Source organism: Prionailurus viverrinus, chromosome E3 (genome assembly GCF_022837055.1).
Source record: "Prionailurus viverrinus isolate Anna chromosome E3, UM_Priviv_1.0, whole genome shotgun sequence".
Lineage (NCBI taxonomy): Eukaryota > Metazoa > Chordata > Mammalia > Carnivora > Felidae > Prionailurus > Prionailurus viverrinus.
The window spans coordinates 17,680,915-17,706,153 of NC_062576.1; the positions used below are offsets into that span (position 1 = coordinate 17,680,915).

General features: G+C 48.2%; 2 protein-coding genes across 4 annotated transcripts; one reads left to right on the top strand and one right to left on the bottom strand.

Annotated features, from left to right (window-relative positions):
- Positions 1-361: 361 nt before the first annotated feature.
- CTF1 (cardiotrophin 1) lies at positions 362-22,905 on the bottom strand. 3 transcript variants are annotated; one of them, XR_007147751.1, is made up of 5 exons: positions 22,836-22,905; positions 21,540-21,658; positions 17,355-20,015; positions 11,228-11,231; positions 362-372 (listed from the first exon to the last, which is right to left on the bottom strand). XR_007147751.1 is itself a non-coding variant. In XM_047838445.1 (3 exons), exons 1-3 carry the CDS (start codon positions 22,858-22,860, stop codon positions 19,545-19,547), a joined length of 612 nt encoding a protein of 203 aa, XP_047694401.1. In that variant the 5' UTR covers positions 22,861-22,883; the 3' UTR covers positions 14,191-19,544. The 3 variants fall into 3 exon arrangements, 2 of the variants coding, with proteins under 2 accessions (XP_047694401.1, XP_047694400.1); XM_047838445.1 differs by lacking the exons at positions 362-372; positions 11,228-11,231 and having other exon boundaries at positions 14,191-20,015; positions 21,540-21,655; positions 22,836-22,883; XM_047838444.1 differs by lacking the exons at positions 362-372; positions 11,228-11,231 and having other exon boundaries at positions 14,192-20,015.
- Positions 16,091-18,171, top strand: LOC125154686 (cardiotrophin-2; the record flags this gene model as incomplete). Its single annotated transcript, XM_047839215.1, has 2 exons — positions 16,091-16,240; positions 17,713-18,171. Coding segments are annotated over 2 exons (609 nt in total), but the record flags the coding sequence as incomplete, so codon positions are not given.
- Positions 22,906-25,239: the final 2,334 nt, after the last annotated feature.

Sequence of the window (25,239 nt, forward strand, 5' to 3'; positions counted from 1 at the left end):
CCATGTTGACATTAAAATATAAAGATGACAGACCTCAAGGGGTGCCTGGGTGGCTCAGTCGGTTAAGCGTCACTCAGGTCATGGTCTCGCGGTCCGGGGGTTCGAGCCCTGCATCGGGCTCTGTACTGACAGCTCAGAGTCTGGAGCCTGCTTCTGAGTCTGTGTCTCCCTCTCTCTCTGCCTCTCCCCCACTCGTACTCTATCTCTCTCACTCTCAAAAATGAACAAATGTTTTAAAAGAATTAAAAAAAAAGATGACAGACCTCAAAAATCAGTAAACTCAAGGAATACGGCACTCATGAGCCCCTTTTCATTTGTACAAAAATGATGGCTGTTTTCTGTCAACCTTATTTACGCATTTTGTATAAGACACTTTGCAAGGATGACTTAAGACCACTCAGTGGTGGTGTTTTTCATTCCGAGGTCCTAGGCTATAGGACTACAGACCACTTTGAGAAACAGGTCGGACCACTCAGTCTCTAGTGAGGAACTGCTAAAAAGGAATGGAGGGCACCCGTCTGCCTTCAGAACTATCTGCAACCTTAGAATGAGCGCACTGAATTCAGGAGCTGGAGCAGCCCATTTATCCCAAAGTTCCTTTTTAGCAGCGGCTGGTCTTCCTTCTGGATCTCTTCTGGATCTCTGTAGACATTCATAGCTTCTGTATTGGCCAGGATAGGCTAGGTTATGTTGTAGTAACAAATAACACCCAAGTTTGGTGGCTTATAACAAAAATGGTCTGTTTCTTGCTCATTCTGCATGTCTAGTGGGGTCTGCTCATTCTAGTCACTCAGGAAACAAGCTCCATCTTGATATGTGTATGTGACTCCATGTGACACTTCTGCTCACCTTGTATTGACCAGTCCATAACTTTACCTAACTTCAAAGGGGGCAGAGAAGAGATCTCTTCACATGCCTAAGAGAAGAACTGGCATACTTGTGAGCAACCTTAATGACAAATACATCTTCTTAAGGGTCCTAGGGAAAGTTAGTGTCACCATATAGGGGATTTTCTGGGCAAGCACCCAGCACAAGACACCTGCTGAGTAAACTCTTATTGTCTTATGGTTTGGCATCGTCCATATGAAGTAGGAAGGAGTCTGATATATACTGAACTATAGTGGACAAGTGAACAGGGCTGATAGTCAGCCCTGGGATCAATCATCACAAAAAGCAAGGCTCCCCCAAGGCTGCCTGGATCTGATTAGTGAAGATCCCAGAAGTGAAATGCTCGGCAATGGGTGTGGCTTCACCTGGCCACAGAAACCTTCAGTAGAGCTCTTGCTAGTGTTCCCAGAGAATCTGATGTCCATAGTAAGCTGAGTTTCTACTGGTAGCATGGACTACCACGTAGCATGGACTACCAGTAGAAATTTCTTCCTGAACCTCTTCAAATTTATCATGTAGATATATGACATTTCTTTTTGCAGATATCCACTTCCGTTCAGGAGCTGGGATCTATGCGCTAAGTGGGTTCCTGCAGCAATCATATACATATACATATACATATACATATACATATACATATACATATGTGTGTATATATGTGTGTGTGTATATATATACACAATTATGTATATATATATATATGTATATACAATGAGATACTTTTCAACCTTAAAAAGGAATAAAATTCTGACACACTAAAACATGGACGAACCTTGAAAACAGGATGCTAAGTGAAACAATCCAGAAAAAAAGAACAAATACAGTATCATTCGACTGATATGAGGTACCTGGAGTGATCAAATTCATAGAGACAAAGTGGAATGGTGGTTACCCAGGGCCTGGGGGAAATGGAATGGAAAGTTAGTGTTTACTGGGTACAGAGTTTCAGTCAGAATATTAAAAAGTTCTGGAGATAGATGGTGGCGATGGTCCACAAGAATGTGGATATAATTAATGCCACTGAACTGTACACTTAAAAATGAATAAAATGGTGGAGGACTTGGGTGTCTCAGTCGGTTAAGTGGCTGACTTTTGGTTTTAGCTTAGGTCATGATCTCATGGTTCACGAGTTCAAGCCCCACATTGGACTCTGCACTGACAGTGTGGAGCCTGCTTGGGATTTTCTCCCCCCCGCCTCTGTCTCTCTCTGCCCCTCCTGTGTCTCTCTCTCAAAATAAATAAAGTTTTTAAAATGATAAATTGTATTATATATATACACATATAATAAATACATATATAAGTACATATATGTATTTATATACATATGTATTATACATATATGTATAATAAATATATAATAAATAAATATATACGTATATATGTATTTGACCACAATAAACAACAACAATCCACTATACTATAATGGGGGAGGGGGGGAAGAAGAACACAATTGTGACAAGTCTTCTAGCTTAGAATGGATATAGAAGTTAGGGGTTTAAATTATGCAATGAACTCAGAATATTACTTGGAACCTTTTCAGACATATTTCAGTTTCTTCCACTTTCTTGTAAAAGTAGAACAAACAGATAAAATTGTGGTTTAAAACAAAGAACTAGTATGAGATGATTTTTGAGCAACATTGTTTTTTAGTTTTAAGTTTTTTAATTCCAGTCAGTTAATATACAGTGTTATATAAGTTTCCGATATACAATATAGTGATTCAACACTTCCATACATCACCCAATGCTCATCAGGACAGGTGCCCTCCTTAATCTCCATCACCTATTTCACCCATTCCCTCCTGCACCTCCCCTCTGGTAACCATCAGTTTGTTCTCTATAGTCAAGAGTCTGTTTCTTGGTTTGCCTCTCTCTCTCTCTCTCTCTCTCTCTCTCTCTCTCTCTTATTTTTTCCCCTTTGTCTTGTTTCTCAAATTCCACATATTAGTGAAATAATATAGTATTTGTCTTTCTCTGACTTATTTCCTTTAGCATTATACTCTCCAGCTCTATCCATGTCACTGCAAATAGTTGAGAAATATTGAGTGAAAAAAGCAAGGAGCAGAATAACGTGTGTGGTTTGCTACTGTTTGTTTTACAAAGGCAAAATCCAAACATACAAATTTGATTACAGATACATAAAATGTCCTTGAAAATATTCAGAAGAAACAAGTAGCCTTGGTTGCCTCCAGGGAGGGGAACTGGGTGGCTGGGGAGCACAGGTAGGAGAAAACCTTTGCACTGAACAGATGCTTTTTCGGCCCTTTTGCGTGTTGAACCAAATGAGTTATCTGTCCCCAAATGACTACATTACCTTTGTAAAGAACCACAATTGTAAAGAATCAAATGACATTTTCTAGAAAATTCTGAAGTACACATCTCATTGGTTGAGGATCACTACCACTGCCACTAGATTGAATAAATGGGTAGTAAATACTTCTTGTATGCCAAGCCCCATGCTAGGCAGCTTTGATGCAAATTTCCTGGCCTAATCCAGAATGTCTAGAGATGAGGGTTTGGGATTTATTCTCCCCACCCTCTAGGATCTGTAAGACAAGACTGTGGCCTCCTGCACAGTACTGCATCCTTGTAATGAACTGTGGAGAACTTTGAACCCCAATGTAATACCTCCCCACCAGCTGATACTGGGCCTCCTGCTTCTATGCCCTTTCTGAAATGGTCCCAGCTTCCCCATCCCTCTAGGCCCAAGGCAAACTCTAAACTCCAGCTAGTCCTTCACAGATACTAAAAGCCCTGAGGGCTTGGATTTGCTGCTGCCCCAAGCTCTCAGTTCCACTAGAATGACCCGAATCCCTGTTACTTTGGTTAAGCAGAGGTCAGGGATCAACCACCTCCTGTAGCCAGCCGGCTGCCAAGCTTAATTCTATCATTCCTCCTCCACCCTCCCCCCACTCCTTCCTTCCTTTTTCCCCCCTCTTTTTCATATTTATGGTCATCTTTCCCCATCTGAAATGTTACTCTTGTTGTTGTCTTTTCCACCAATTAAAATACACTCAGTATGCAACAGCTTTAGACTTTGTATGTTTTTTCAACTTGCGGTGTACCATTTTTAGCTTCAATTCAGTTTGATTTTTAACTCTCTATTGTGGAAAATTTCAAACACATGTAAGAGTAGGAGCAGTATAATAACCCCCCCCCCATATCCGTGTAACCATTATCCACGTATAACTAATCCAGTTTCAACTATAACCCCACTCCTCCCCTCCTCCAACCCCTGTTGTATTATTTTAAAGCAAATCCCAGACATCATAACATTTCATTTATGATATTCTTCAGGGTATGTCTCTAAGACCTAAGGAATTTTTTTTAGCATGACCACAGACATTTGTCACTTCTAAATAAATAATGGTAATTCCTTAATTAATATCATCTAATACATAGTCCATGTTCAGATTTCCTGGATTATCTCATAAATGTGTCTGTACAGTTGGCTTAGTGAAATCAGAACCCAAACCAACTTCATACATTTGGTTGTTGAAATAGGGAGCTTCTGACATGGCTGCAAATGATCCTTGCCTTCTGGCCTTCCCCTCCCCTTAACAAAGGCTGGACCTAGTGACTTGCCTGTACAATGAATAGAATCAGCAAAAGTGATGGGACCATACTTTCAAGATAAGGCTACAAAAGACTGTGATTTCCATCTTGGCACTCTTCTCTGCTTCTCTGATAAAACAAGATGTCTTGTTGTGAACTGCCGCAAGGAGAGGTCCACATGGCAAGAACTGAGAACAACCTCCCGCTACAAGCAGGGGAAGGACTGAAGCCTTCAGACCAACAACCCTTGAGGAACTGAATCCTGCCAACACCGCATAAATGGACTTGGAAGCAGATACCTGTGCCCCTCGAGATGACTGCACCCTGACAGTGTTTGCAGGCTGCTGAGAGTCTCAGCCTCTGGCCCACAGAAATGGAAATGGAAATAATGAATGTTATTTTAAACTACAAGTTTCCGGGGAAACTTGTTACATGGCAAAAGATAACTAATCCTGTTGTTATGTCTCCTGAATCTCTTTAATCTACAACAGTTCACCTACCTCTTGTGGTTTTTTTCCTTGCCAGGCCTGGTCCTGTTTGGAAGACAGAGTTGTATGTAATATTCAGTATCCCTCAAAGTGGGACCCAGAATCCCCCAGGAGATGGGGTGGCAATAGCTCCCATACTAAAAATGCAGATGCCTGGGCTCCTTGGAACCTACTGAATCTCTGAGTGGGGACCAAAAATATGTACTTCTAAGAGCATCCCAGGGGATTCATTTGTCTACTGAAGTCTGGAATCAGATAGAGTTGGTTTAGAGGCTTGGTTTTAACACTATCTGTGGAGCATTGTGTGCCCTCACCTCTCTGAGTTTCCTCATCTGCAGGATATGATCCTTACAGTATTTACTCTGTAAAATGCTGTACCTAGATGTTTCCTTTCCTACTCTCTTGATTCATGGATTTGCCCTACTTCACGAGAAAGGGATTAGGTTGTAGGTAGAATGGGGGAAATGGGCCTTGGGAAATTTTCACACACTCAATGTTACTGATAAGCACATACACACTCAAATCTTTGCACAGGAGAACCAACTTGGTTTTTCAGTTTGCCATACAAAAGTCCCTTCTGCATGCTAAGGCAACTTGAACTATTTGCAGGAAAGGGGCACCTGGGTGGCTCAGTCAGTTGAGTGTTCGACTCTTGATTTTGGCTCAGGTCATGATCTCAGGGTCATGGGATTGAGCCCCACATCAGGCTCCACACTGAGCCTGGAGCCTGCTTAGGATTCTCTCTCTCTCTCTCTCTCTCTCTCTCTCTCTCTCAAATTAAAAATTGAAAAAAAAACTATTTATGGGAAAACCAGCTCAATTGCATACGAAATGTTGAAGATTTAAGAAATTAACAGTCTTACAGTCTGATAGTGTGGAGCCTGCTTAGAATTCTCTCTCCCTCTCTGTGTGTCCCTACTCCACTTGTGCTCTCTTTCTCTCTCAAAATAAATAAGTAAACCTAAAAAATACTTTTAAAAAGAAAGCTTTCTCTTAGCCCAAGGTTTTCTTTTATTTTTCCCTTCCAGTTTTAATATGTAATTGACATAGAACACCATACAAGTTTAAAGTGTATAGCATAATGACTTGACATATATATGTCATATATCTACATATTTTTAAATGATTACCACAATAAGTTTAGTTAACATCCATCACCTCATGCAGTAACACAAAAGTGTTCCCCCGGCACCATGATGAGAACTTTTAGAATTTACTTTCTTAGCAACTTTCAGATATATCACACAGCACTGGGAACTATAGTCATCATGTTGTACATTACATCTTCAGTACTTATTTATTTTATAACTGGAAGTTTATACCTTTTGACCATCTTCCCGTAATTCTCCACCCTCAACCCCCACCTCACAACACAAATCTGATCTCTTTTTCTATGAGTTTGTTTTTTTGAGATTTCACAAATAAATTAGATCATACAGTGTTTATCTTTCTTGGTCTGACTTATTTCACTTAGCATAATGCCCTTAAAGTCCACCCTGAAATATCAGGATTTCCTTCCTGTTTATGGCTAAATAGTATTCCGTTGTACACACACACCACACTTTCTTTTTTTAAGTTTATATATTTATTTTGAGAGAGGAGAGTGGGGGGGGGAGGGGCAGAGAGGAGAATCCCAAGCAGTCTCCGCACTGTCAGACTATCAGCACAGAGCCCGACATAGGGGAAACATGAGATCAGGACCTGAGCTGAAATCAAGAGTTGGAGGCTCAACCAACTGAGCCACCCAGCTCCCCTCAAACCATATTTTCTTTCTCCATTCATCTGTCGTGGATACCTAGGTTGTTGCCTTGTCTTGGCTCTTGTAAATATAATGCTCAAACTGAAGACTTAAAAATATTCTTCTATATTTTTGCTTCATAATTTCAGAGATCTCTTTCACATGTAAGTCTTTATCATTTATTTATTCTTAATGGTGTTAGAAGGGGAAATGCTGTAGGGTCCCCAGAAACAGCCTGAGATGGGGATTCTTGACCAAGTGACATAGACAACGTTCTCAGAAGAAAAATTAGGTCATCAGGATTAGGGCAGTGAGGAAAACTGAGCAAGAATGTGGTCTTGGCTGTTGACTAGCTTTGGTTTGATGCTAGAAAAAGCTCTGGAGCCCACATTGTACTAATAGGTTAGTGCCACCTGGAGGTAAGGCCTTTCACACATCTGTGCCAGTCTGCCATTGGCTAAGGAGGAGGAGTGCTGGGCAGTTCTCCAGAGATGGGGGCAGCTGGGCGATGGGTGTACTATTGATAAAGGGATCTGGTGGGGCAGCAGCAGCACGCACGACACTTCACCTTTGCACTGCTCAGATCTACTTGCTTTTCCCCTGAAGTTCACTCCATCCAGGTACAGCTTCTCTAGCATTCTGATTGGTCACAATTTCTGGGTAAACTTAGAAGAGGAGAATTAGTTCCTCCCCTGATAGTCATCATCTCCTTCCTCTGCCACGCACTTATTCTAGCTCTCCCCTTCCCTTCTACCCTGGGCTTCAACTAGTCTTTCTGCTAGTCTCAATAGCTTGCTGGTAAGTTGACCTTGGCCATCATCCCAGAAGGGTTGAGTCCCTAGTTATCATGACCTGTCAGGCCATGGCTATTGTACTTGCCCATTTACAAATAAAACTCAGGACAGGTATCTAGAGATGTACCAATGGATTGATTGCCTGCGTGCTAAACATGTTCCTCCTGCCCCTATTCCATAGCAGCTGTCCTACCTTCTGGTGATGACCTTTGGCAAGTCCTTTCTTTGCCTCTTGGTCTGTTGGCACAAGGAGACAGAAGTGACCAGGTGGCAGGTGTCGCTCAAAATTCACCGGGACTCTTGCCATGTCCCCTTGCAGAAATGTCCCTCCGCACTCTGGGAATTGGGATCTCTAGACCCATAGGACCTAAAGTTAGGGGGCTGCAAGCACAAATTCCCCAAGGAGGTTACTGGGACTAATGGTAAACAGGACCACTCCTGCTTCTAATCTTAGGTTTCCAGACTCATATACCTATGTTCTTGGGCACAGCACCATAAAACAGCCATTGGTCTAAGGCATATGTTGCATTCTAAAAGATAATAATACTGTATGGTCTCCACGCCAGCATCTCAGCTGCACCTTCCAGAGACCGTTCCGTTACCTTAACAGGCCAGCAGCTTCTTGATGGTACGGCAAATGGCAGTGTGTCCACCACAGCACTTCCTTTGCTGTAAATGGGTCCCTGGATCAGGGGGAGAAGGAAGCAGCTGTGAGTCACTAGTAGCAGGAGTCACATCAGCCACGAGATAGGTGCACTGCTAGTAAAAGGGATGCACCAGCTGCGTGCATTATAGGATCTCATCCAAACGTTCACGTATAATTTTCCACCTGTTCTTTTTTTTTTAATATATGAAATTTATTGTCAAATTGGTTTCCATACAACACCCAGTGCTCATCCCAAAAGATGCCCTCTTCAATGCCCATCACCTCCCCTCCCCTCCCTCCCACCCCCCATCAACCCTCAGTTTGTTCTCAGTTTTCAGGAGTCTCTTATGCTTTGGCTCTCTCCCACTCTAACCTCTTTTTTTTTTTTCCCTTCCCCTCCCCCACGGGTTTCGGTTACGTTTCTCAGGATCCACGTAAGAGTGAAAACATACGGTATCTGTCTTTCTCTGTACGGCTTATTTCACTTAGCATAACACTCTCCAGTTCCATCCACGTTGCTACAAAGGGCCATATTTCATTCTTCCTCATTGCCATGTAGTACTCCATTGTGTATATAAACCACAATGTCTCTATCCATTCATCAGTTGATGGACATTTAGGCTCTTTCCACAATTTGGCTATTGTTGAGAGTGCTGCTATAAACATTGGGGTACAAGTGCCCCTATGCATCAGTACTCCTGTATCCCTTGGGTAAATTCCTAGCAGTGCTACTGCTGGGTCATAGGGTAGGTCTATTTTTAATTTTTTGAGGAACCTCCACACTGTTTTCCAGAGTGACTGTACCAGTTTGCATTCCTCCAGCTATCCTAATGCCTTTTAATAGTTTATTCTTATCCTCCCTCAATTAGTTAATGAGTTTATTTATTTACTTGTTTGTTTGTTTTTAATGTGTTATTTATTTGAGAGAGAGAGCGCGTGCGAATGGGGGCCGGGCAGAGAGAGAAAAGGGCAGAGGATCCGAAGAGGGCTCTGTGCTGACAGCAGTGAGCCTGACGCCGAGCTTGAACTCATGCATCGTGAGATCATGACCTGAGCTGAAGTTGGACCCTCAACCGACTGAGCCACCCAGATGCCCCCTCCCTTATTTTTTATCATAGCCTGTATTCCTAGGTATACATGGGTCTATTCCTGGTCTTTCTATTCTGTTCCATTGACCTACTTGTCCAGTTCCACATCTCTGTCACATAGTGTTTAATATAATAGAGTTTGGGGAAGTTTTTCTTATTTGGGAGAGTCTGCTCATTTGACAAGACCCTGTTTATGTGTCACTTTGGGAAATTCAGTTCACACAGAGAGGATTCAATATGCAACTGCTGAACAGAGGACAGCCCTTTTGGCTCTCCACTTTCTCCCAGTTTTTAAATCAATACCCTAATCCTAATCCCCAGTCAGACTCTGCTAAGACACCGCATGTTACACGTCTTCCTCTGGCCCTCCTCCTCAAGCATAGGGCTGCCCAGGAAGCAAAGGCAAAGTTTGGCTGGATTGCAGATATTGCCAACGACTGGGGTGGGACTGGGTTAGGACATACAGTTAGGTCACTGATGGATCTGTGTCTCTCACTTGGCCATCATGGTGTCCCACCAGCATGGGGATGGTTGGTGGTGCAGATATGGTGCAGACAGCAAAGGAGATTCATCTGGGAATGGCAGGGAGTAGCCCAGACACTGGAGCCAGTCCTTGACCTGAGTTCAGGGTCAGACCTTGACCTGAGTTCAAGGTCTCTACAGTTCATTCTCTGTCTGATCCTGGCAAGTCACTGAACCTCTCTCAACCTCATTAGTAACCATAAAACCTATTTCCCAGGGTTGTTACAAGATTAAGTGAGATAATGTCTAGGTACAGAGTGACTGGTAAAAAAAAAAAAAAAAAAAAAAAAAAAAGCATTCTTTTCTTTCTCACCTTCTCGTGTCATTCCTTCCTGGATCTCATCTGCAAAATGGGGATGCCAGCCCTTGTCAGATAACCCTGAAGGGAACCCAGGGCAACAGGGGCTGTGGGAAGGGCTCATGAACTGGAAAGTGTCAAACCCCAGAGATTATAGGTGATGATAACAATAAAGAGCTCTGGCTCTGGAGCCTGGGTTCAAATCCTAGCACTGCTCCCTGCTAGCCATGTGACCCTGGGGTGATCACTTAACCTGGCAGTGCCTCAATCTCCTCATTTGTGAAAGAGGAAGACAGTTCTATAAAGGAAGCATGAGGTAGTGTATACGAGGGCTTCAAACAACACCAGACCCCTAGGAAGCACTGGAGAAATGTTGGAGGTGATGAGGCTGAGCTGCCGGGCTGAGCTGCTCCGGGAGGACAGGTGCCCAGCCTCAATGGCTACCAGCTGGGGCTCTGGAACAGTGCAGCAGAGGACCATGGGGTTTGAATGGAATGGGCTGTGCTCTTCACCCTGATGATCCCTGTGCTGGGGACCTCTCTTCCAAGAGCCCTCAACACCCCTCCATCCTGCCACTCCATTAGGATGAGGCACTGACGAGGGGGCTCCGAGAGATCAGGTGCTCCTCTCAGTAGACCAGCCTCCTTGGAACTGGAACCGTTATGTTTGTCTTCCTTCACCTGACACTCACTGAAGTGTCTCCTTTGTACATGGCCTGGTGCTGGGGCTGCAGAGATGACAAGTCCCTGCCTCCTGTTACATTGGGGAGAGACACTGGGAGACCGAGAATCACAACATATGGTGATCAGTAAATGGACAGGGGAAACTCGGGGACTGTGGAAACCCAGAGGGAGCAGAGGAGACAGGGGAAGCTTCCCAGAGGAGGTAAAACCCAAGTCAAAGTTTAAAATATGAGATTGTATTGGTGAAGAGGGAGCAGGAGCGCTCTCTATATAGGGAGAATTACATGAGGAAGGCCTGGTGTTAAGCAGGCCTATAAGTAGGTTGCAGAGCTGAGGGAGAATGTAGGAAAAAGCAAGAAGTGAGTTGCAAGGCTGCGCAGGGACTAGGGGATTGCAGGCCTCAAAGGGCAGGCTGCAGAGTTTGGACTGTGTCCTGAGGGCACTGAGGAGTCAAGGGAGATGTGGAGATGGCAGGAGAGGGCAAGGTGACTCTTGCTCCTCCCCAACCTGTCATACCTCACCAACCACCAGTCTCTTTGCTCTCTCTGCTGGCCTTGATTGTTCCTGAAAACGGTCATGCCTGCTCCCACATGAGGGCCTTTGTACTTACTGTTCTCTTTGCCTGGAGAGGTAGGGGTACAAATGGGGTTGGGCTTAATACTGGGGTCAGGGTGAGGATCTGGTTTGAAGTTCACATTTATCTGTTCTGAATAGGTCTCATTATGTGACCTGCTGGGTGACACTAGGGTCATGCTTCAGTGTCCTGGGAAAAGGACAGGACAGATCTCTTGGGAGCATATGTATGGCCTGTGGGGACTGGCCTCCAAACATGGGGTTGTGCAGCATCAAGGCTTTTGCCATTGGTTGGAGGCTTTATGTGCCATTGGGGTAACCCTTGGAGGCCTGGGGGGAGCAGGGGTCAAGGCACTTGGTGGGTGGGGTCAGTGAGAGCCCAGGTGGTGGGAATTATTACCCCGTTTGCAGATGAGGAAACAAACTGAGGCTCAGAGAGGTTGGGGGTTCGGCCCCAACTAGCAATGGACAAAGGCAGGACTCGCATCCACGTCTGCTGGCTCCTAAGTTGGGGGGGATCCCCGGGCAGCAGCTTTTGGTGAGACCAAAACAGAGATGGAGACAGATGGCCTGTGAGGTGGGGCCGGACAGGGTGGCAGAGCTGATGCCCTTTGCCAAGACAGACGCCTTGGGACAAAGCCAGGCCTGGGCTGGGGGCCAGTTCCTCCAGCTGCAAAGGGAAACTAGGGGTCCAGAGAGAGAAACCCCCAAGAGAAGCAGGACGTGATAAGGTCGGGTGAGGGTGAGCCTGCCTTCTCGAGTGAGGCCCAGCCCCACGTCCACTGTCCACCTGTGAATAGCACCAGATCGAGTATCTGCCTCCCTCTTCCCCTCCTCCCCTCCTGCCCTCCTCCTCTGCCACCTCCCCCTTCATTACCTGGCCTGGCCTACGCCTCAGTGCACCCACTCAAAGGGCCTAGGCTAATCCCCTGACATCACTGTCTGCCTAGCACAGGCCCCTTCTGGCAGCCCTGGCAGCTCCTGGCCTCAGAGACCCAATTTAGGATACCCCACCCCAAAGCCCATCTTTCCTTCAACTTCCTCCTTCTTTCAGTTCACAGTTTTGAGGGGACAACCCAGATATGGTCCCAAGTTGGGGGGCAGGAGTCTAGGATCTGTTCTGGCCTTGCTGTGTGACTCCAGGTAAGTAGCTGTCCCTCTCTGGGCCTCAGGCTCCTTATCTAAATCTCCTCAACCCCACCCACCCCCACCCCCCCACTCCCCAAGCTAATCACATCAACCTATTTGGGTTCTTCTTAGAACTTTGTCGCTTCAGGAAATTTGTTTTTTATCAGTTCACATGTTTGTTGTTGTGAACTCTGGGCTGTGCACCCTGTGAGGTGGGGGTGCGGCCCATCTTACATTCGCCCTGGTACCAGCACACAGTAGAGGCTCCATCGATATCTGCTGATTGAATGTATACATGAGTGAATGAGTAAACAGATGTATCTCCTGCCTTTGTAAGAAGGGTATGGGCCTTCTTCCTCCACATGAGGGAAGAAGGTAGAGCAATATTCCATCCCCCAACAGGATAGAAGCAGGGTAGGGGCCTGCCTGAACACTCTGACCCAGAGAGGGTGGGCAGGTGCTTAGAACTGAACAGTGCTTCCTTATGGAGAGACTGGGAAAGCTCTGAAGAAGGACCAGAACCCAGCACCTGTCTGCCCATAGTCCTCTCTGCCACAAGGCTTCCCTAGCTGGAAAAGGCCTTAGGTATGTCTATGTGTCTGGCATGCGCTGTGTCTTGGGCAGAAGGCAGCCACTGGCCCAAGATCTTCCAGGACAGCAGAGACTAAAACGTGGCTAGATCTCAGGACTCCTGACCTCCCGCCGCATGTGTGTCTGTGTGCACACACGTGACCATGGTGTGTGTACACCCCATATATGTACATGTCTGCTCCACGCATGTGTCTCTGGTGGGGCCCCTGGGTGTGGCTATGTGTTCACCTGTCTGCATGCATTCGTGAGGACACGTCCGCACTTGTGTGTCTGATTCTCCCTGTGTAACGTGTAGGCCTGGCAGGGTGTGTGTGATTCAGTATACGCGTAGCCATGTCCACTAGAGTGTCAGCTCTCTGAGGGCAGGGGTTTTGTTGGACTTGTTCTGGTCCTATCCTAGCACCTGGAACAGGGAGCAGCACAGTCGGTGGGAACACGTACTTAAATGAATGAACGTATGCAAGTGTGCTCACACGTCTGGTGTGCACCCGTGTGCCAGCCTGTGTGTAGACGTGCACATGTTCCTATGTCTAAGGGTGTACCTGGGTGTTGGCGATGCTGCTCACATGCCACCACTCCCATCCTTTTTCCAAACTCCTGGGGAGAGGGAGCCAGAGTGGGCAGCGCCCGGTCCACATGGGGCGGGGCAGGAGGCCGCCTCCTCACGAGAAACTGGATCCCAGGACGTGAGGAGCAGCAGGGAGCAGGGCGGCCCCTTTGTCCCCCGATAATCCCCTCCCGCCTTTGACCCCTCCCTCCCAGCAACCAGGGTTTAAGGTTGAGTTTGGGGGCTGTAGGGGACTAGGGTGTCACCTTAGTGTCCCCTTCCCTGCTGTCCCTTGCTTCTGGGGCTTCTGCACCTGCGCCCCCAACACACACCCACCCCAGGGTGTGACTCCTTCCCTCCCTCTCGGGCGGTCTCAGGGCTCAGCCCAGGTATAAAGCCACCTGAGGGGCAGGAGGATAGGTGCCCCAGAAGAACCCAGAGACTGGAGAGAGGAAGGAACCAAGGAGGGAGCATGAGCTATCTGCTAGGTGAGTGAGGGGGACAGAGTGCCAGGGCCTAGAGACCAGGAGGGAAGGGGTACTCACTGGCCCTCAGCCCATATGACTCATGCACCTGGCTGTCTGCATGCTAGGAGCCGCCAGATCCTTACATGCAGAAGGCTTCATTCATCATTCATTCATTCATTCATTCAAGAAATATTTATTGAGCGCCTATTATGTGCTAGGCAGTTTTCTTGGCACTTGGGGATACAGCAGTGAACAAACAGACAAAAATCTATGATCTCATGGAGATTTCATTCTGCAGACAGACAATAATGTCCTAAGTAAGGAAATTATAATGCCTGTGTGATCGAAGGTGAGTGCTAAGATCCAAGCTTGTTGAATGAATGGATGAATGAATGGGCCTTCACTATCAGTCTTCCCTTAAGTTCTGAATTTAGGGAACTCGGGAATGTAGAAAGGGGAACAAAGGAGGCCATCCTGATTTGCCTCTCCTCTCCATTGCTTCCTGCTGGTGACCTTAGGTAATTCTCCTCCTCTCCGAGCCTCACACTGGGAACAACTGGGCCTGCCCTTTAAGGGGACAATTGGCGGCATTTACTCAAATTTAAAATGAGCACATCCTCCAATCCAGACATTCCCTCTTTGAAAAAGTGCCCAAAGAGCCTGGGATAAGGATGTTCATGGCAGCATTCATTCAACAAATATTTATTAAGCTCTGTGCTAGATGCTGGGGAACCAGCAGCGAATGAACCAGGGGGAGTTTCTCCTTTCCTGGAGCCAACATTCTAGGGGGAGAGACAGTAACAAACAAGTAGACAAATAAATAAAGAGAAATAGCAAATCTCTGAAGACTATAAATCGGGGAGAGGGAAGGGGCTTTTGATATGCAGTCAGGACAGCTCATCTGAATTGAGGCCTGAAGAACAAGAAGGAGCCAGCCTTGGAAAGGTTTGGGGGTGGTCCTGCAGGGCCCAGCAAGGCCAAAGGCCTGAGGAGGAATGCTTAGAGAAGATAGGAGGCCAATACAGAGGGGCTAGCCCTTGTAGACCACTGGGGGCTTTGGCTTACACATTTTCACAGTGTGAGGTGGGAGCAGAGGGAGTGTTCGGGCAGAGGAGGGATTTAGCTGGACTGAGGAGTTGGAAGGGGTGGGGGGGGGGGGGGAGGGGGAACAAGGGTGAAAGCAGAGACCAGGGGTGAGGCTGTGGTAACAGTCCAGGTGAGAAGTGCTGGTGGCCAGGACTCAGGTGGTAGCAATAGGAGGGGGGAAGTAGGTAGATGCTGGATCCATCTTTTCAAGTTTTAAAACTTTTTATTGAAAATAACAAATATAAAAGTGTACAACTCATTAAGCGTACAGCTCAATGAATTTTCACAAAGTGATCATATCCTTGTCATGAGCACTCAGATCAAGAAACACAGACCTGCACTGGCTACCTTTTAAGGACAGAGCCGATAGGATTTACTGTGGGGGTGAATGTGGAGAGCAAGAGAGAATGACGCATCAAAGAGAGGACCCCACATTCTGACCTGAGCAACTGGAAGAAAGGAAGCAGCTTTGCCTGAGAGGGGGAAGACTAGGGGAGGAGGGTAGAAGGGGAATCGAGAGTTGAGTATTAGACATTTTGAGTTGAGAATCTTATTAATATCCAAGGGAAAATGTCAAGCAGGAAGTTGAATACACAGGTCTGGAGTTCAGGGGAATGTTCTGGGCTGGAAATAATCTACTTACAGGGTGATTCTGTCCTGACTTGGATACACAAGATTGTTGCAGGCCACAAAGTCTGTGGCCACTTGAAGAGTTGTTACAAAGAGTGAATGAACTGGGGCGCCAGGGTGCCTCAGTTGGTTAAGTGTGTGACTCCTGGTTTCAGCTCAGGTCATGATCTCATGGTTTGTGAGTTCAAGCCCCACGTCAGGCTCTGCACTGACAGGGTGGAGCCTGCTTGGGTTCTCACTCCCTCTCTCTCTCTCTCTCTCAAAATAAATAAATAAATAAATAAATAAATAAAAGTAAATAAACAAACAAACATTTTTTTAAAATGAACGAACCAGCAGGCAGGCTCAGGAATTTGATCTGACCTCCGATTTTCTCTGACAGCCCCCCTCTGCCTGCTGACCCTACTGCTGCTACCCCTCAGTCTTGGGGCTCCCATCTCGCCAGCTGAGCCCATCAGTCAAGCCTACAGCCTGGCCCTCTACATGCAGAAGAATACATCAACACTGCTGCAGACTTACGTGAGTGACACTGGGCACAAGCAGGGGATGAGGGGAGAGGGAAAGTGCCCTCCTTGCCCAACTCTAAGTAGGAGAAGCAGAGCAAGGCCAGGAGAAGGCTCCCCCATGAATCTGAGGGCACAGGGGCTCTGTCAACTAGAGACTCACTCAAACACTGTCACTGATAGCTGGTGACCTTGGGCTGTCATTCCTTCTCTCTCTCTCTCTCTCTCTCTCTCTCTTTGTGGGTCTCAGCTTCCTCATCTGCAAAATGGAATTTGTGATCCTGCTTTTGCTGACCTTTCAGGACTGTTACAAGAGTCAAAGACAGCACATACAGAGAAAGACTTTACAGGGTCATAATTATTTCTACAATCACCTCGCGCTATGTGCTTACTTGAGCCATGTGCCCGGGCTGGGCACTCTGCCCATTATCTTGCTGACTCTTCAAACAGTTCTGAGAGATAGAATCATAATCCACTTTACAGATAAGGAAACTGAGTTTTAGAGAGGGTGAATAATTTGCCTAAGGTCACACAGCTAATCACTGGCAGTGCCAATCCTCCCGCAACACCCCCACACTGTCTAGAAGTTCAAACTAGCAGTGGCCCACTAGCTGAATCTGACCTACAGATGTTTTCTGTTTGGGCCATGAAATCCTTGTTCAAATTTTGAACATGACTGCCTGTCTAAAACAGGCACAGGGACCCTCCTGGCCCCTCCTCACCCCATCTTGGTTCTGCCTTCTTCCTCCAGTTACACAATCCATCTGGTTCCTGGAGACCCTAGGATTTGTGACTCCTCCCCTGTGCTATATTCCAGGCCCATGTCAAGTTTACTAAATCTAGTTTCTCGTGCCATAGCTGCCATCATTCCCTGGGTGGCTTTGGGCACCGTGAGCCTCAGTTTCTTCACCTAAAATAGTGATGGAGGACTAGGTGGGCTACCAGTTTGGGGATTTATCAGTGCGCACTAAGATTTTGTGGGTCTAGGTTTATGGAGGCAAGAACTTTAATGGAGAAGGCACTCAACTAAATTTAATAATGTTAACAATTATTTATTAATGATTATAATAAAATTAATAAGCATAAACAACTAAATGCTATAAATAAAGATACATATAGACTATAACTACGTGGTCAATAATATATTTAGACTGAAAATAGTATAATAAATAACACAATCATAGTGTCATGATGTCATGATATTAATGTAATATAGTGGCCTATCATGCCCTTATTGTATGCCAAGTGCTGTGCTAAGTGCTTTATATATACTACTTCTTATCATTTTTACGCATGGGAATTACTGAAGCTGTGATTCAAAGTTGTACAATCTATACATGAACCTGGAACCTAACAGAGCCCAGGCTCTGTGCTAGGACATCCCACTAACTCCTCCCCCTGGGAAAATGTCAGTCTTATGGAAGGCAGATGTGAAGTCAGCACCACTGGACGTCCCCGCATTCCTATCTGTCTCTGTTTCTCATGCAGCTCCAGTACCAGGGCAGCCCCTTTAGCGACCCTGGTTTCTCAGCCCCTGAGCTTCAGCTCAGCAGCCTGCCTCCTGCCGCTGTCTCCTTCAAGACCTGGCATGCCCTGGATGATGGGGAGCGGCTGGGCCATGCCCAGGGGGCCTTCCTGGCCTTGACCCAGCACCTCCAGCTCGTAGGGGATGACCAGAGAGACCTGAACCCTGGCAGTCCTATCCTGCTGGCTCAGCTCGGCGCCGCAAGACTCAGGGCCCAAGGCCTGTTGGGCAACATGGCTGCAATCATGACTGCTCTGGGCCTGCCCATCCCCCCGGAAGAGGACACTCTCGGTGTTGTTGCCTTTGGGGCTTCAGCCTTTGAGAGGAAATGTCGAGGCTATGTAGTGACCCGGGAATATGGCCACTGGACAGACCGAGCTGTGAGGGACTTGGCTCTGCTCAAGGCCAAATACCCTGGATAGACGAGGCAGGACTTCCTGCCAGAGGCTGCAACACTTCTTTCCCAATGGACTCTTTCCTGCCTTGCTTCTTCACTAAAGGAGACACATCTTGTCTAGCAGACAGGGCTTGTTTATTTGGGAATATTTCCTAGGAACCAGGCCTCAAGTCCCTGTTGCCTGGGTCTTTCCTGCCTAGGTCCTATGACCTCCCTTCCAGATCTGGGTGGGACTCTATGGGTATTGTTTTGTGGATTCTTTCAATCCAGTGGTCCTGGTTGCCCCCATCTTGGGTGGAAAGAATGCCAGGGCTCTCCGTGAGACCTTCCTTTTCCTGTAATTTTGAGGAGGTCCAGGGGCTGCCTTTTTGTTTCTACCTCATTTTCTGTATGAAGCTATGGGCTTTCTGAGCAGATAGGTCTCCCCTTCTTGCTGGAGTTCATTGCCTCCCCTAGTCTACTTTCCTGACTATAGCCACTGTTCCAACTTTCCATCTTGAGGGACTTCACTTCCCAATCAATGGAAGTCCAAATGAAAAAGTACTCATATAGATGTTTCCAGCTCAGGACACATCTACTTCCTGTTCTAGAGTGATGGACAATATCCCTGGCCTGGGGGCATTTGTTAATCTCCTATTTATACTGTAGCTTTTGGGTATGTCTGGGGGACCAGATTGTGCCCCAAGGATCCTCTTCTCCCCAAAGGTGTCTCCCCATTTTCGGCAACTGTATATACTGGTAACTTTAGTGTTCTTTTTTATTTTTAAACATTTTATTTACAAAAAATTAATTTATTCTCAGGAATAAAACTGTTTTAAGGTGTTGATTTTTTTTCTCTCCATAGATTTGGCTTGGTGGGGGGATGTATGGGGATAGGGCAGAGGAGGTGAAGGAGGGAAAGGACATCAAACGGAGAAGCAAGCAGGGGGAGTGATGCACTGTGGGAAGGTGGCTGAAATTTGTCTGGAGTAGCCCTCCCACCAGGGCTGGCAGCCAGGTCCCTGGCCAGGAAAGGACAGAGACAGGCAGTGAAAGAAACAGAGTTGATGAGGTGTCCCCTCCTTGAGATGAGGCGGAGAGGTACACCTGCTCACATGGGGCCAAAGGGAGACAAGAGATGGAGAAAAGGGAAAACAAAGAGACCCCCCCCAGAGACAGGTGAAGGGGGAGACCAAGAGAGACGGAGGCAGGCCCAAAAAATGGAAAAGAGGGGGGAAAGCAAGAAAATGATGGACATGGGACGTCACAGACACAAGGAGGTCCGATAGAGAAAGAGACACGGAGCGCTTACAAAGCACAGAGAGATGGCAGAGACAAGAGAGACGCAGACAGTCCGCCCTCATTAGGCACCGACAGAGACGGACTAGGAGGGGGTGACAGCAAGCTGCAGCTCCGCGCTCAGGCCGGGCCACTGGGCACCAGCTGGCCCAGGTCGCCCTCGGTTCGGCTCACCCACTCGCGGTAGAGGCCACACACGCGGAGCCCCAGAACCTTGGCAGGGAAGACGCCTGCGCCGGTGGCGGCGGCGGCGGCGGCGGCAGCGGCGGTGGCGGGCTCGGGCCGGGGCCCGCGAGTCTCTGTGCCCAGCGCGGCCAGCACGGCCTCCACCGCGGCGCCCAGGGCCCGGGCCTGGCGCGCCGCGTCCTCCAGGCGCCGCAGCAAGCGCGGCGCGCGCGGGTTCAGCTCCGCCTGGTGGCGCCGCACCACTTCGAGCAGCGGTGGCAGCGCGGTCAGCGCCGCCGCGTCCAGCCGCAGCCGCTCGGGCGCGGGCAGGCCCGCGTGGCCCGGTGCCGGGGCGCTCAGGCCGGCTACTGGCAGCCGCGGGGGCGAGAAGCCGGGCAGCCCGAAGGGGTCTCCCTGGTGCTGCACCTGCGGAGACACGGCAGTCAGGGGGGCCCCGCCCTTCCCCGAGAGGCGCCGCGACAGAATTCCTCCACTCTCCACTCCTCCCGCTCTCTGGGGCCTTAGTTTCCCCACCTCGCAAATGACACATTCCTCCCAACACAACTGTTGTGTTTGATACGACAACACGACCCCCCCCCCCCAAAAAAAAGTGGGCTTTACACCAGTGCCTTTGTTTCCTCATCTCTAAAATGGAGATAACAGTATCCACTTCACAGGGTATTTCCGAGCATGGAAAAATGCTTCCAGCAGATCCTGGCCCACTGGAAGGGCACAATAAATGTTAGTTCTTTTATTAATGCCATCTTTCAGACCGGGGCGCAAATCCTGTCTCTGCCACTTGCTAGCAATGCAGTTTCATGCAATACCATTTCCCTTCTCTGAGTCTTACTCTTCTCATCTGTAAAATGCGGGATCAGCTCCCTGTCCTGTCTTTCTACTAAGGATTTCCTGAGAATCACAGAGACTGCTGAAAACCGTCTGTTTTTCTCTCTCCCCCCATCCTCCACTATCTCTGCACCTGCAGGGGGCTCACTGAATAACTGTCATACAAATGAACAAATGAAAGATAAAAGAGATTTGTAATTTGTAAACATGCTACAACTGTACCATTTATCCTTTGCTGACACTTGTCTCTGGTTCAGGCACTGTTGGCTGCTTTAAACACACTATTTCCTAATCTTTCCAATAATGGATGTGATGATTATGATGATGATGATTTTATAAATGAGGATATTGAGGCTGCTGAGGTAAATTGACTTGCCCCAGGTCATCTATCTAGGAAAGGACAGAGCTGGATTTTGAACCAATGTTCACAGAATTACAAAGCTAGTTCTCTCTCTGATTCCACTTTCATAATTGTTACATCATTTTTTTTTCATGTTACCATTACTGTCCAAGGTCACAGCAAGTTAGCAGACCTACAGTCTTTCTGATTCAAAGCTATACCCTCCTTCCACTACACCAGAGTAATTGGTGGAAATACCCTCCTTCCTTGGGTAGCGCCCTATGCCTAACCAAAGATGGTGGCAGATCCCCCTCCTCTGTGAAAGTCCCTTCTTGGACTGGAATTTTTGCCCCATGTTGAAACCCCTTCTTGATCTCTCTGTATAGCACAGGTAGATGAGTTTACAACTCATCTTGTTAAACTGCCTCCTTTAATAGCTGGGGAGACCAAGGCCCATGGTGGTAAGGTGACAAGATCACAGAGAGCCTAGAACCTAGGTTTCCTGACTCACTCACTCAATTCTCTTTACTCTCTCTGCCTCTGTCTTAATGCAGTGTGGTAGGGGAGCCTCCAAGCTGGGGCAGACACAGGGGCATTTGGGGCACAGAGAGGGGCCAGTTCCCCAATTTGCCAGCATGGCAAATTGTGTCCCATTTTTCTGCAGCTGGGAAATGAGGGTGGAAAAATGGGTGGTCAGGAACCTCTGTGATCTGTACTTCCCCACTCCTCAGGCCTCTGGCACGCCCATCCCCATTCCCACTCACATATTCCTGGAGCAGCTGCTCAGCATATTTGGTGAGGAGGCGGGCAAGGCTGTGTGTCTGACGGATCTTGGCCTCCAAGTGGGGAAGGAGTGAGATTGAGGAGTCAACCTGTGGGTCTTCTGGTGGGAAAAAGGGGGAGGGATGAGGGCAGCCCAAACCCCTACGCCTTGACCACTTCTTGCAGGCTGGCTCTTCCTTCCTGAATCGAGAAGCTCTGCTCTGAATTCTCCAACTTTTAAGCCGGGCAGGCTATGTCCCATTCCCACCGATGGTAAATGAGGCACCAGACATTCGCCAAACAGTTGTCCTACCTGAAATGTATTCTCTGATACCAAATCATTGTTGAAATCCTATTAAAGCCAAATTCAAATATTGCCTCCTCAGTGCAGCCTCTGGATTCACCCCTCCCTTAAATTAACTTTTTCATTTTATTTTAGGCCATTTACTCATACTTCCAAGGTAGTTTTTTTTAATGGCTCCTTTATTTGTGTGAATCTGCCTCAGTCTGGGAGCCCTTTGAGGATAGGTTTCACATATCTCGGTACCTCAGTGATGGTGAAGTTTAACATCATTGAAGCACAGAATTTCAAGTCGGAATGCTCCTTTAAGCCCATTCTACAGACTGGGAGACTGAAGTCCCATTTCCTCCCCAAAGGACGTTCTGTGCAAAAAGCTAGAAACCCGCATCATCCACGACTAGCCCTTTCCCAGCGTAAGCTAGAGGGTGGAGCCCCGGAAGCATGACTACATTTCCCGGACTGCACAGCGCGCCTACCAAGGCATGCTGGGGAATGTAGTCCTGGCCCGGCAACTCCCGCCCCGCCCCCCCACCCCAAGTCTGAATTTCCCACCGCCTGTCCCTATCCTTAACAACCTCGACTTTCATCTCCTGTTGTCACTCACTGGTTCCTGTGGTCCAAAGAAACTTCCTTCCCTAACTCTATCTTTCCCTCTGGCCCCCAACTCTGATTCTTTCCCAATACTCAGAGGATCCAGGCGTCCAAACCCAGCTCCCAGTCCTCTCTCCCAGGGTGTACTCGAACCCGTGATCTAGAAACCCTGAGCCCAAGTCCCTGTGAAGGCACAGCCCAGGCCTCCGCTAAACTCTGGCTCTTGTCCCTTCCCACAGCTCACCCACAGCTCACCCGCTCGTTACCTGACACCGGGGCCCTGCTCTCCCCAGTTCAGGCCGCTCCCATCCCGGACCCGGGGTGGCTGGGACCCTGACCCCAGCTTCCAGCCCTTCAGACCCCTGCTCCCCACGGACACTCGACATCCGGCCCTTCAGCCCCTTACCCAGACTTCCCTCCCTCCGGCTCATGCTGGCCCCTGGCTGATCCCGGTTGCCTCCACGCCCCCCTTCCGAAGGGGGGAGAAGGGGAAGGGGTAGGGGCGTGGCCCGGGCTCAGCCAATCAGGGCTCAGACCCCAAACAATCTCCCCCCCGCCCTCCCGCCCCAGGCAGGATTCCTTGGCTCTGAGCTCAGCTCCCTACTTGCGCAGCCCAGTCAGGAAAGGGGCCTGAGAAAGGTTAGCAGGTTGTCTGCGTGGTGGGTTTAAGACCTTGAGGCTGGGTGTGCCGGGGCCCGGAGGCAGCCCTGGTCCCGCGGGGAGGAGGAGGCTCAGGCTCTGACCTGTGCAAGACTTAGGGCCGGAGCTTCTTTTCCGAGAAAGCTGATGGGGGATGGGGGATGGGGGTGGGGGGTGGGGAGGGATAGGAAAGGGTGGAGCTGGCAGGACAGGAATGTGCTGGTCCTACCTCCTGTTTGGGGGAAGGGGGGTGGGGGGGAAACCGCGATGAGGGCCCTCAGGCTTGGGCCACACCTACCCAGACAAATACCTTCTGGTCTTAGATATTTTCTCTGTCTCTCTCATTATCTCTCTCTCTCTCTCTCCCCCTCTCTCTCATTATCACACCTACTAGGAGTGTAACAGATACACCGTCTCACTTCACCTTATCAGGCCCAGTAAGAGAACCCCTCCCACTTACATACATCTACTGCATGTAGACCTTCATTCTCACCCAGGAACAAGGTACGAGGGGTCGTACCGACATGTCCACCCCACTCACCTGATGCAGATAAACGATGAAAGGTCTGTACACACTTACACCCATAAATTGTTCCCAAGTACCTACTTGCCCTGGGCTCCGGGACCCAGGAATGATCCATACTTGGTCTCTGGCCCCCTGAGGAGCTCGGTCTGATGTGGGAGACCAGAGCAGGTAATGGGGTTTGTGAGTGAAAGGACTGGGAAGGAGGCCTGTGTGTCTGTGAGGGTATTGCCAGAAGCAGATAATTGCCAGAATAAAAGAAGGCATTAACGGGCAGAGGCCATAGCAGGTACAATTGAAGCCAACTGTTGGTAGGGGCCACAATCACACACTTATTAACAGCGAATATTTATTGGGCATTTCCTATGTGCAGGCATTGTTCCAGGAGCTACATTACATATTAACTTACTCTCATGTTATAGCTGAGGGAATAGAGAGATAAGTGAGTTGTCTAAGGTCACTGGACAAGCAGAGCTGGGATTTTCCCCAAGGCAGTTTGGCTCCAGAAATTTGGTTATAATCACTCTCTTATACCTTTAAACCCTCTGGCCAGAGTCCCACCCTTGCAACACACACACATAGCAACCCATGTCATATCTGCTGGCAAACACAGCTTCAAATAAAATCAACCTAAACATACTCATTTGAAGTAAACTTTTAATTGAAGTATAATATGCATAGGGAAAAGTACATTCATCCTAAAGTGTACAGTTCAGTGAATATTCAGAGTAAATATGTTGGGGGGAGGGGACCAACATCAGATTAAGAAACTGAACATGACCAGTCCAAGAGCTCCCGTTTAGCCCCTCTCAGCCCTAAGGGTGACCACTATCCTGACTTCTCACACCACAAATCAGTTTTGTCTGTTTTGAACTTCATATAAAAGGAATCATACAGTGTGTGTTGTTGTATTTGATTTCTTTCATGAGACTTGTCCCTATTGTTGGATGTGTAGCAAGACATCACTCTGCTGTGTCCACTGTGTGAACAGGCTACAATTCATTTTCCACTTTCCTCTCGATGGGCCGTTTCCAGTTTGAGGACATTATCGACAGTACTATGAACATTCCAGTACACACCTCTTCGTGCTCATACCTGTGTATTTCTGTTGAGTGTTGATGACCTAGGAGTAGAATTGCTGGAACGTGTAAGTTCAGCTTCTCTAGAAAACTGCCAGTTTTTCAAAGCGTCTCTACCAGTTTCCACTCCCCCAGAAATGAGAGCTCTGCTTGCTTTACTTCTTTGTCTACACTTGATATGGTCTGTTGTTCTCATTTTAGCCATTCTGGTAGGTGGAGACCTACTCATATTTGCAGCGTCTGGCCGGTAATGGGCGGTCAGTGAAGAGACAGCTGAATGAATGGCTGGAGAAAAACAGTCTGGGAGCGAGAGCCAAGGGAGGCTGGACACATACTCTGCGCACAGCATTCGGGGCCGCCCCCGCGCAGCTCGCCGGGACCGTGACCCCCTCGCGCCCTCTGGCGCCCACGTGGTCTGAACGCACCGCCTCAGCCCAGCTGCGCGCGTCTTGGCGCCGAGCTGTCCCCAACCCTCCCTCTTGGTGGCGGGTAGGGGGCGCTGTGCGTCCGGGCGCCCCGAGGGGGCGGGCCCGGTCGGGGCGGGGCCGGCCGGCTTCCAGGCCTGGGCT